Consider the following 12,522-nt stretch of genomic DNA (forward strand, 5'->3'; position numbering starts at 1 on the left):
CCTCTTTCCCACCACTCACCTACGGTTTCTCAGGGTCTTGCCCCATGTGGCAGCAGGTTGGGGGTTCAGCCTCCACCCAATGCCCTGCTGCAGCCAAGTGGTCCAGCTTGCTCTTGCCAGAGCCCGCCAGGGCACCCACGATGAAGATGCAGGAGCAGTTCTGCAGAAGGCTATTTTAAACCCCAGGGCATCGCTCCAGGACAAGAAGCCCCAGCAGCTGCTGCGCGTGGGGAAGAGCCAGCGAGCGCTGCATGCAAACACCCTCCCATGCTGCATGGCTGTTGGTCCCCTGCAGCACCTGAAAGGAGCTCAGAAGCATGAGGGGACATCATCAGCCCACCCCACCCGCAGCAGAAGGGCTGGGTGCACTCCCAGGGATGTCACCCCACTCTGGCACAGGTCCTGCACCCATCCCCACAGATCTGCCACCCCCCACTTCCAGCTAGCAGCAGCTTTTATTTTGCACCAAAAGAAACACCAGATGCAACAACAGTTCCAGTTCTTGCTGGGGAAGGTTCCTGTGCCCATATGGAGGGGACGGCCACCTTGTCCCCGCACCACTCACCCAGCAGCCCAGGCAGGGGCAGAGAGGTCTGATTCCACCCCTCGACTGATGCACAACAACTGTCACGAGCTGGGCAGTGCTCAGCAGGCCAGGATTGCCCTCAGGGACCTGTGATGGGGGAGCAGCTGAGTGCCGACAGGGGATGACGCTGCTCATGGAGCAGGTCAGCTCAGTTCAGCCTCCGTCTGGGGCGTCCCACAGAGGGACACCGCAAAGAGAGGAGCACAGGGATGGTGTCCATGAGGGGCAGGACCGACCCCCCCTGGCCCCGGCGGAGGTGGGGAAGGCAGAGCAGCACAGGATGCTGTGAGGTTTGGGAGACCATGGTCAGGGGGTAAAAGCGGAGTCAGCTGTGGGCTGAACCCATCGCAGGGGGTACAGGCACCCAGCGCCTGCTGGTCACAAGCCCACGTGGCTCATGGCTGTTGCTGCCCCGTGCTGCTTTGCACCATCCGAGCCGGAGTGCCGCAACACCTACTGCTCATGGAAAAGGGCCCCAAGCTCAGAGACAGCCCCAAGCCCAGGATCAATACTGACCCAAGGAAGGTGCTGGGTTGGGGGTGGCAGCCCAAGTGGGATGGAGCAGGCAGGGCAAGAGGGGACAGCAGGAGCAGCAATGGGCACAGCGTGTGCATTGGGGCAGCAAAAACAACTGGGCAGCTCTGGGGGCTCCTGAGCAGATTGGGGGGGGAACCCGTTTCCACCCCTGGGGACAGCACAGAGGGAGCAAACTGGGTGCCGAGCCAAGCAGCAGCAGTGCCAGCAAAGCACGGACCCGCCGGGCACTGGGGCCAAGCCGGGGCTCGGTGTTAAGGCGATGGTAAGGCTTCCTTGCGTAGGTAGGGGCCTCTCCGAGGCCGTGGTCCTCTCTAGCATCTCATGGTCCAGTCTCAGGTATGTCCAGGGTCTCCTTTAATCGGTGGCTGGGTCAGAGCTCCTCTCCTTCCCCTTCCCACCATCAGGACCTGCCCTCGCCCCCGGCTGGGGTGGGGAAGGGGCAAGGGGGATGCGAGGGCTGTGGACGCAGCAAGGACAAAATAGCTCAGGGTCTCACAGGCTGGAGATGCTATTTAGAGATCTGCAGGGCTGTGACCACCGGCTTCATCTTGAAGTACTCTTTAAACCTTAGCTTTGCATATCTGCCAAGAGAGGAGAGGGGGGCAGACGTAAGATGCTCGTCCCCCCAGTCCTGTGTCCCCTGGCTGCAGAGGATCCTTTCAGCATGGAGGGACCACTGGGATCCTCTTGCTCCAGCTATTTCACACTGAACTGCTACTGGAGCAAATGTCCCCAGCCCCGGCAGACTCACCTTAAGAAGTTAAAGTCTATGGTAGAGTATTTATCCTGGATCAGGCCCCAGCATCCCCAGAGGAAATGGGATGCCTGCAACAGACAAAACAAGGATCAGAAACGGGCCGGAGCATCCCTGCCTGCAGGACGAGTCACTTGTGCCTCTCCTGGCCGGGTCCCAGGAGTCCCGCGGCTGTGACGACAGGACATGGAGTGGCAGCCAGCTGGGGCTGGCCCACATGTGTATTTTTATACCCTCTGGAGTCTGATCCCAGCCCGGGTGAGGGATGCCAGCAGGAAGGATACTGAACAGCCACACAGCATGCTCAGGGTACCAGCCTCTGCATTCGCAGCCGAGATGTCCCTCCTGGCAGCTCCAGCCAGGAAACCAGCTGATATTTTGCCCTTAAGTTTCCAGAAAATTGGCTCCACCTGCCCATGGCATTTACCAAAGAGGATTTCCTCATGCTCAGCTGTGCCCGGCTTCTCTGAAGGGAAGCCCAAGGCCACAGCGATCAGAGACACGCTGTCCCTTGGCATGTGTCGGTGGGATGGCAGGCAGCCAGCGCTATCTTTGACTGTGCCTAGGGGCTCAGTGCCTCTGCAACTGAGCTCTTTGGGGTGGCCTCCTGCCCCAGGTGCCCCAGGTGCCCCCAGGCTGGCACCTGCACCCCCATCCTCACCAGCTGAACCGCAGCATGAAACCCCAGCTCACCCAAGAGCAAAGAAAACCCCCATCCCACAGGCAGCCCTCGAGAGGGGCTGGCTCCTGCCCACCTCCACCACTCACCAAAGAAAACTTGTTCACTTGCACGTAGAGAGCCTCCAGCTCTTCCTCAGACACCCCCGTGCCTCCTCGGTCCCCCTGGGTGAGCTGCTTGTAGGCCTGCAGGTAGGAGCGCAGCCACTGCAGCTGGGTCTCCTTGCTGGGGTAGAGGCGGTAATCCACCTCCTTCACGCCTGCGAGGGGAGCGGGGGTCAGCCATGCCCAGGGGGCCAGAGGGTTTCTCCAGGGCAAAGCAATGTGACTGTGGGGGCTCTCATGCACGACCAGGTGAGCAAAAACCCCTGCAGCTCCAGGGTTGCACAAGTTGGGGATCAACCCGCTGGTCTGAGGCACCCATCCAGTCCTTGCATGCGTAAGAGCAGGGCTCATGCAGGCATTGCATCCCAGCAGCATCCCAGCAGCATCCCAGCAGCAGCAGAGACCCTCCCTTGCACATCACTCTAACCCCGGGCAGCCCAAGGAGAAGCTGCCCAATTTCTCACTATAGGACTGGGGATGCAACTGCCTCCTTCATCCCCAGGGATGGGGAGACCCTGGGGAAACTGCTGCAGCTGTGGGGGGCCACCTTCAGTGCCATGGAGAGGAGCCCGACTCACCTGCAAACTCATTAAAGTGGTTTCCAATGTCGAAAGCCTGGTAGTTGTAGCCAGTGTACTCGTAGTCTATGAAGCGAACGTGCTCTGTGGAGGCAACGGCAGGGGCTGGAGATGGAGCTGCCTGCCCCCGGGGAGGTGGGCGAGGGACAGACCCCTCCACTGGGTGTGCAAAGCTGCTGCCACACACCTTGTGTCCCGTCGTAGATGATGTTCTTGCAGAGCAGGTCGTTGTGGCAAAGCACGACGGGGGACCCCAGCTGGGAGAGAGTTTCCTTCATCCAGGCCAGCTCATGTTCAAGCATCTCCAGGCTGGGCACGTCCTGCTGGAGGCTGGGGAAGGGGATGGGGTGGAATCACTTCTGCTCATGGGGAACCTCCCTCGGGGGCAGAGGGGTGGCGTTGCCCCCTGCTTCCCTCTGTGCATTTTATAAATGAACTCATCAGTGATGCAAAGCAGGGCTAATGGGGCCGTTTTTGGTGGGGAGGCCAGGTTTGGCTCAGACATCCTCTGACATGCTGCGTGGTACCCAGGGAGCCTGGACGATGCCATGGTGCAGCCTCAGCCCTTCCCTTCTCCCCACTAACACCCGCATCCAGCCCCTAAAATCACCCAACCAGCCACCGAGCCCCCAGTGCTCACTCCCAAAGCGCCCAGCTAAACCCCAGGCAACGGGAATTTTTTTGGACTCTGCCAGGGCATGCACCCTTCTCAGTAACCTCAGAAGTTTCAGTTCCAAGAAGAGAGCCAGTTAATCATTACCTACTGGGCTGCACCAAAGGTGCAGGCTTGGGTAAAGTCTGAGAAAAGCCCTGTGTCCCGCCACTGCTGCTCAGGGAACAGGTTAATTATTTGCTTGCCTTCAGGTTCTTTCACCTCCACCACCTCTTGGGGCTGCCCGCATCCTTCCCAGACACCCTGGCACAAACCCCAGGCTCCCAGAGGTGGGATGAACTGGTTTGAAGTGGGAACTGGCTGTTTCAATCTATACTGGGTTTCTAGCATCCCCTCCAATGTCAGCTCAACCTTGCTGCTCAGATCCCCTCCGTATGAAGGTCTTGAGCTTCAGCTTCTTCTAGGAAGGGTTTAAAATGCAGGCTAGGTTTGCAGGGAGGAGGAGGCAAATTATTACAGCAGGTGGGAGTCTCTGGCTCGGGCCGGATCCTGCCTGGGTGCTGTACAGACACAAGCCAGAGCTGTCTCTGCTCTAGCACAGCAAAAGTCACCCCCACACTGGCAGGGGGAAGGGGACCGGGAGGTGCACGGAGATGCCTCCATCCCACCTGCTCTTGATGGCTTGGCCACGAGTTTGCTCACAGAGGGATCGTGATCCAGAAGCAGCTACGTGGCCAGATCCAGCCCCAACAGCATCCCCAGCCCTGCTCACCGATCCCAGAGTCCCACAGAGGCTTTACCTGGGAACCGGGGCTCTTCCCCCGGTCCTGTATGGGGAAGACTTAGAGATGGGTGGGCAGCGGATGCCCATGCCAGAGCCTGGCTCTTTGGGATCCCTCTGCCTTTACCTGGGGTTGGATACCTTTGGGCTGAGATCCGTCTTCACGAGGGTGAGGTATTTGTGCAGCTTCTGCCAGAGGATGGGCTTGGGGAGGCTCCCGTTGGCGTGGATGGCATGTACCCGGGCCATCTCCTGGGCCACCAGCCTGGAAGGGAGCACAGATATGGGGGTGAGAGGTGGCCGTGTAGCAGAGCTCCCGAGAGGAGCGCTCCTCAAAGCCAGCCTTGAGACGTCTTGACTGGGGGGACCCCAAAAGTCATGTTTAAAAAACGCAGGGTCAGCACAGCTGAACCCCCCTCCACCTCAGCTGCAAGCCTCTGAAGCGCTTCAAGACCCTGTCTGCGTCAAAAGCAGCATTTGCCTTTCCAGGCAAGTTCAGATAAAAGCCGTGGTTCCCGTGAAATCTCTCTCCACCAAAAAGGGATGCTTTAAAAAACCCCACGGTGATAAACCCAGCTGCAGTTTGGCCCATGTATCACCCAGCACCACCCAGATTTGTGCACATCAGCGATGCTCGAGCACCCATCTGGAGCACAGGCAATGAGGGGGACAGCCAGGAACATGGGGCAACCCCCTCGTGCCTGGAGAAGCACCGTGCCCCCCCCCCCCGCCACGACCCACACCCCCGAGGATGTGGGAGTCCTGCCCACCTGAAGATGTGAGGGTCCCGCACGTGGTCGGGTCCCAGCGCGATGCCCGGCAGGAACTGGTAGCAGAGCCCATTCTGGAAGGCGCAGTAGAGGTCGGGGGCGCAGCCATGGGCACGCAGCACCTGGAAGTTCCTCAGCTCTGTCTCCCGGTCCACGAACAGCTCCGTCTTCCTGCCGTAGACACGGACCAGCACCGCGTCTGCCATGCCCTCGTCCGTGTAGCAGGCCACCAGCTTGTTGGTGATGCCATCGGTGAAGAGCTGGAGGGGGAGAAGGGCAGCAGAGCCGATGCCTGTACATCCCTGCCACGCCAGCCGGGAGTGGGGGAAAACCCCCTTCCCAACAGCAGACCCCCGGGACACAGCAAGGTGGCAAAGGCGGCAACGGGCAAAAGGAAGCACAAAGCAGCAGTGCCCACAGCAGCCAGAAAAGCTCCCCTGGCAGGTGACACGAGTTTGCAAGGCCTTGAGGCTCAGGTGCAAACTGGGGCTCTGCATGGGGCCACAGGCATGAGGCTTCAGCTGCACCAGGTTGGTGGTTTGGGTGGAAATCCTGCCATTTCCCACTTGGGAGTTCAGGAATAGCTCAGGCCAGATGTGCTGCCAGCACGTTTGGCACCTGAGCGGCCCTGGGAATCACTCCCAAGTAATCAGCATAAATCTTTTGGCACAAAATGAAAAAAAAAAAAACCAAACCAAAACACCAAACCCACCAGCAAACAACGTGGAGCAAACACCACCACCCCATCTCCTCCTCCTGACCCTCCCCACAGGGCTGGGTCGCTGATAGGCAGGGATGTCTCTGCTGGGGACGTCTCATGTCATTGCTCTGACGGCTCCTCACAGATGGAAAGAGAGTTTTGTTCTCCCGTCACCCCGGCTTGGCCGCCTGCCCACGCACATGCAGGGGCTGCTGCCACCGCTGCCGCCTGCGTCAGGCTCCTCTTCCCATCCCGCAGCAATTTCAGTTGCCTCCAGCCATTGCCCCAGGGGAAACCACTGCCCCATCGCCCCCCCTGCACCGGCAGGATGCTCAGCCCCATGTGGTACCTGCCTGGCGCCGAGGCCGAGCATGCCGGGGTGCCGCTGCTCCCCCGAAAGTGTTTTCTTCATCCCCTTTGGGTTCAGGGAGCTGGAGCAAGTGTGATGCTGGTGGAGCAGGAGGGAGGCGAGGGCACGTGCTATGGCAGCAGCGGTGCTTGGGGGTGGGACAGATAATTTTAGACATCCCACTCAGCAACTCACACTCCTATATAGGGTGCCTATATATAGGGCTCCCCATGCAGCCTCCCGAGGGAAACTCAAAGCACTGGAATGAGACACCCAAAGTTAGACGGTGCTAACAGCCCTCGTTACACAGCTGGCTGGTGTTGGATTTGGGGTGAGCACGGCAAGCGGCGAGCCAGCCATCACGTCGCTGGTGGGCTGCTGCCCCTCAGCTGCAGCTGGGGCGGACTGAACCTTCTCAAGGAGCTGAGCTGCTTTTCCCAGGGCAGATAATCTGTGTTTCCACCACTGTGCCACGTTTGGCTCTCTCCTCTCCTTGTCCTGCCAGGCCCCAGAGGCCAGAAATTCAGCAAGCCGAAGGTGACGTGGCCCATCCATGTAGAAGACAGTGCACCCTGGGGCCAGTGCGCTCCATCAGCCATGCACACATCAGCCGCAGGTGACCAGCTCCACATCGAGATGCTCAGCACTGCCTCACCTGCGAAGTCCTTGCGCTGCTTTGTTTTCCTGCCCAACAAGCCCGATCAGCCCTTTTCAGTGGGTTTAACGGGATTACTGAGCCTTATCCCCCCTGAATTCCAGGCTGCTAACTTTGGAGGCTCACACGTGGTTCGTCAGCAACCTGCAGACATGCACACTGGTTTGGAGGCGGCAGCAGCTCCTCCAGCTCCCGAGGAGTGAGCATGGCTGCTTGGGAGATGCCCGGTGCTATTCCTTGTGGATCTAAAGCACAGCCAGCTATCAGCAGGGCTGTAGCGCTGCTACCAGCCTAGATCCTTCCCTACTGCAGCTGTATGACAGCAGGGAGTGGGGAAAAGCGAGCGTTGACTCCACACCAGGAGCCCTGCAGCAATGAAATGTGAGACCCAAGCCCTGTGCAAAGGTGCCGAAGCAAAGCAGCTCCATCGGACACCCTGGAAGACCCCTCGGCATTCCCAAAGCACTGCACATTGGCCGCCTCCGTGTACAGGCACCCCCAGCACTGCTCCCCATCCCGAGAGGTGGCCAACAGCCCCTCGCCAGACTGCAGCAGGGCACCTTGTTGCCAAAGTGGGGCTAAAAAATAATCCAGCCCCACCGGGGTCCTAGCAGGGGTTTGGCTCCATATTGCTGCTGCTCTTCTTATTGCCAGATGAGGGATGGAGGAGTGAGTGCTTCCCTGACAGCGTGGCTGGCTGACTCACCGATACCGCCCGTGCCTTCTCCGTACGGAGATGCTTCTACCCAGGGACAGAGCTTAAAGGATGAGGAGTGGGAGCCCGGTGAAAGCTGGCACAACCCAGAGCTCAGGGGCTTGAAGACCCCAGTAAGAAGAGGGCAGGCAGGGGAGGCCGAGCACCCAGAGCCTTCTTCCCATCTTCCACACCCTGCCCCAAGCACCAGGAGATTTTCCTGTGTCACCAGCGCAGCCTGGTACAGCCCCTGCAAGCAGCTGTGCACTGACACCGTGCAACGAGGTGGTGTGAGCCGGGCACCGCTCCAGTGCGTGGAGGAAAGTGAACAGGAACGCTAATAGGAACCAGCTGAGCACCAGTGCACCGCTCCAGTCTCCTCCCGAACAGCTCTTGCCATAGCAGTGAAGGGAAATACAACTGGAGATTCCAATCCCCCCCCTAACTGCTGAAGGGGGTTTTTTTCGCCTTTTTTTTTTTTTTTTTTTTTTTTAAATTAAAACCACACGCACGCACACACAAGCTGCTGTTGAACACTGACCCCCTCCGATGTGCCTGGAGAAAGCCTGGATACCAAAGAGCTGGGGTCATTCTCAAACAACCATTGCCACTGAGTCTGTGCTCGGTGCTGCTCGGAGCCCGGGAGATTTCCTGCCCCTGAACTATGTGCTCTGAGGAACTCCAGCTCCCAGCTTCCTGCCCATTGCCATCTGCCCTTTCATATGTATTTTCCTGCAGCTTCTTGTATTTAATTACACTTGGCTATTAATACATTTTTAATGACGCTCCAGGCACACTGGAAGCGTGTGCCTTCGGAGGACATGCATACACACGTGTACATGTTTAAGCGCATCCAGCTCCGCTACCTTCCCGTGCCCGGAGCCCGGTGAGGGCACAGGTACCACCAGCCTTGTGTTTCCACCGCAGACCTGACACCCCTGGGTGGAGGTGAGGAGAGGAAAGGGGACCCCCACGTCAGGCAGCTGCCAGCCCCGCTCTTCCAGCCGCTGCAGCAAAGCCCTGCCAAGCTCCGGACGGCAAAGCCCTGTCCCGTGCAAGGAGCCCAGCGCTGAATCCCCGCTCCCGGCTGAACCTGCACGCAGCCCATGCGACCTGGCAAAGGTGCAAACCAACAAGTAACCCAAGCGAGACCTGCTCCCAGGAGCAGCTACTCCTGCAAGCAGGGGCCCGACAGCACCGGGTGCAGGCAGGGGTGCAGCACCTGCAGGAGGGGCTTGGTGTGGGGGGCCCAGCAGTGCAGGCTGCCACCCCAGCAGCCCCCCAGCCTGCACCCACCTCGGCAGCCTCGAGGGACCCTGGGGACACCCTTGCATTCGCAGCCACCGCTCAGTGGCTGCCCGAGGGGTCCCCAAAGCCTGCGGGGGGGTGGTGGGGGGTGGTGTCTGTGTCACACCTTTGCACATCGGTGCCGGTTACGCTCCGAGAGTGGAGGGGAGAACTGGGGGGGGACACACACAGGACGTTGCACCCTCCTTGGCAGGTCCTATAGCCCCCATGGTGGGTCGTACAACCACCCCCACGTGGACCTTACACCCCCCCCAGAGCGAGCGCTATAGGTGCCCCAGGGCGCGCCCTATAGCACCCCGGGGGGAGCCCCACAGCCCCGCGCGGGCGGACCCTAGACCCCCCAACGGGCTCTGCAGCTCCCTCGGACCATCCCTGCGGGGGATGCGCGGGGCTGCGGCGGGGGGAGGGGGGGTCCCCGCAGGCTCCCCCCCATCCCGGCAGGGCGTACCTTGGTCTTCACCCTGGCCGGCTCCCAGCCGGGTCTCAGCTCCCGCATGAGCCGCAGCGCCCCGGGCAGCACGTCGCCCTCGTCCACCGCAATGCCGAGGTGGGGCACGGCGGGGGCCCCCCCGCCGCCCCGCTCCGGCCCCGGGCAGTCGGGGCAGCGGCCGGGCGGCGCGGCCATGCCCAGCTCCGCGCTGCCGGAGCCGCGGCCCATGTGCCGGGGGCTGCCGCGGGGCCGGCGGCCGCGGGGAGGAGCCGCCCGCCGCTGGGAAGCCATGAGTCACCGGCCCGCCCCCCGCCGCCCGCCTCCCCGGCAGCCCGCCCGCATTGTGAGGTCAGCGGGACCCGCACCCGCACCGGCACCGGGATCCGCACCCGGACCCGCACCGGCACCGGGACCCGCACCCTCACCAGGATTCGCACCCGCACCGGGATCGGCATCCGCACCGGGACGCGCACCGGGATCCGCACCTGCACCGGCACCGGGATCCGCATCCGCACCGGGACACGCACCCTCACCGGGATCCACACCCGGATCCGCATCCGTACCGGGACCCGCACCAGCACCAGCACCAGGATCCGCATCCACACCCGGATCCGCATCCGTACCGGGACCCGCACCAGCACCAGGATCCGCATCCACACCCCGATCCGCATCCATACCGGGACCCGCATCCGCACCCGGACCCGCATCCGTACCGGGACCCGCATCCGTACCCGAGATCCGCACCCGCACCGGGACCGCATCCACACCGGGATCCGCATCAGCACCAGGACCCATACTGGGACCAGGACCCACACCTGCACTGGGACCCACACCAGGACCGAAACCAGCCCCACACTGGGACCTGCACCAGCACCCACACTGGCTCCACACCGGGACCCATAACGGCACCCACACCCACACCAACCCTGCACTGGGACCTGCATCAGCCCTGCACCAGCCCCTACACCATCTCTGCACCAGCACCCACACAGGCACCTGCACTGGGACCCACACTGGCACCCACACCAGCCCTACACTGGGACTGACACCAGACTTGCACTGGCACCGACACCAGCCTCACACTGGGACCTGCACCTGCACCCACACTGGCTCCACACCGGGACCCATAACGGCACCCGCACCCACGGCAACCCTGGCACCGGCCCCTGTACCAGCACCGGCACCTGCACTGGGACCCACACTGACACCCACACCAGCCCCACACTGGGACTAACACTGGCCTTGCACTGGCACCGACACCAGCCCTGCACTGGGACCTGCACTGGCACCCACACCAGCCCCACACCAGGACCCACGCTGGGACCTGCACAGGATCCCCCAACCTGCTGCACCTGCTGCCAGTACCCGCCACCCAGAGCCCCCCAGCCATCCAGGGGGGCTCCACACAGCCCCCCCCCCCATCCCTTTGGGATCTGGGTTAAAAAGGACGGGGATGCCACACATGAGCTGCACCCCAGGATGTGCTGGCAGCATCCTGGGCTCCAGGAGGGATGCTCCCCCCCTCTGGCCTCACCAGCCCTATTACCGCATCACCCACCCAGCGCTGACCCCCATATGGGATTTATAGGTGGGCTGGGGAGAGGTTTGGATGTTAAAGATAAAGCACGACTCGCCCGTTGGCACAGCCCCCCGCAGCCCGCTGACACCGCTCCGACCTGGCTTAATTATCAAAGGAAATAACAACTGCACATGACTCGGAGCGGAGAACGCCCCCTCCAAAGTTTACAGCCGGCTGCGGCCGAAACCAGCTAAATGGACCATGGAGACTTGGGGAAAATCATTTAGGGAAGGGGACAAAAAAAATTATTAAATAATATCCAGCCAGTTCCCCGCGTTTCTAAATATAGTCAGTTTTAATAGGATGGTCATAATTACTCCCGCCGCTTTGCTGGGCTGAGCGTGGCCTAATTGCTTGCCCGTAACGATCACAAGTGTTAATACGGGGTGGTTGCACGCTGGCCGTGCCTCGCAGCCAGACGGCGCAGCAGCCACGAGGAAATTGCCGGGGCGCAGGCGATTAGAGGTGTTAATAAACTGGCTTAAGGGGCCCAGGAGCAGCACTGCAAGCAGCCCAGGCATTTTTCCCTCCCAATGTGCTGAAGGGGAACAGAACTGGAAAAACATCCTATTTTAGGCCAGCCTGACCGTGTAGGCAGAAGCCAGCGTGGGGGCTTAGGTCACCCGGTGCTTTTGCAAGCTGACATGGAGCCTTCTCCAGACCAGAGAGAAGTGTGGGCTCTATCTCCACACCAAATGGTGGTGTAGAATAGGACAGAGGAGGCTTCGTTATTTCTGAGCGGAGGGTTTCCCTGCAGGGGGAAGGAAGGGGAGAAGCTTGCCAGCATCCCTGTATGGCCAGAAGGTCGTGGAGAGGCTGGGCTGTAGCTCCAGTGCTGAGCTGTGCAGATCCCCCCTCGCCAAGGGGTCTCTGGGCAGCTCTGCCCTCCCTGCCCGCGCTGCCCCTGCTTCCCAGCCCCTCGGGTTTCCTGTGCTGATGAGCAGCTGCCTGGAGCGCCCGGGTGTGCTCAGGAAACGCTGGATGAAAGCAAGATACACTGACCGCTGGGGCCCCTTCCCGCCACCCCCCGGGCCCCCCAGAGCCGTTGCCGCTGCTCCCCTTGCCCCCGTGTTGGAGGTGATGGATCAGGAGGCGATGGAAAGAAACAAGTAACCTCGTTGGGTGCCTTGAATTTCCTGTCCCAGGAGACCCGGGGTTGTGCACCCCAACGTTGAGTTTTTTTGTGGCTGCGGAGACCCCCCTGGGAGGGACAAACACCCCTTTAGCCACATCCTCTGCGCTGTAAGGCCACGCTGCCACTCCGTGGGGCAGGGCAGGGACAAGGTGCCGTGCTGGGAGGGGGAGGGCTGGCCAGCAGAGTGGGGGCTGCTGCCTACCTGGCTGGAAAGGTCACCCAGCAGCCACTGTTTCGGTGCTGGCAGGAGCATCCCTCTCCCAACCATCC

General features: G+C 61.1%; 1 protein-coding gene across 2 annotated transcripts; it reads right to left on the reverse strand.

Annotated features, from left to right (window-relative positions):
- Positions 1-436: 436 nt before the first annotated feature.
- ETNK2 (ethanolamine kinase 2) lies at positions 437-9,795 on the reverse strand. Of its 2 annotated transcripts, none has more exons than XM_055728091.1 (8): positions 9,557-9,795; positions 5,403-5,662; positions 4,760-4,897; positions 3,426-3,568; positions 3,239-3,322; positions 2,646-2,815; positions 1,875-1,948; positions 437-1,704 (listed from the first exon to the last, which is right to left on the reverse strand). In XM_055728091.1, the coding sequence occupies exons 1-8, from the start codon at positions 9,764-9,766 to the stop codon at positions 1,632-1,634; spliced, it is 1,152 nt and encodes a 383-aa protein (XP_055584066.1). In that variant the 5' UTR covers positions 9,767-9,795; the 3' UTR covers positions 437-1,631. The 2 variants fall into 2 exon arrangements, with proteins under 2 accessions (XP_055584066.1, XP_055584067.1); XM_055728092.1 differs by lacking the exon at positions 9,557-9,795 and adding an exon at positions 6,115-8,247.
- Between the last annotated feature and the right edge of the window lie 2,727 nt (positions 9,796-12,522).

The sequence above is a fragment of the Falco cherrug genome, chromosome 16 (genome assembly GCF_023634085.1).
Source record: "Falco cherrug isolate bFalChe1 chromosome 16, bFalChe1.pri, whole genome shotgun sequence".
In the NCBI taxonomy this organism is placed as follows: Eukaryota; Metazoa; Chordata; class Aves; order Falconiformes; family Falconidae; genus Falco; species Falco cherrug.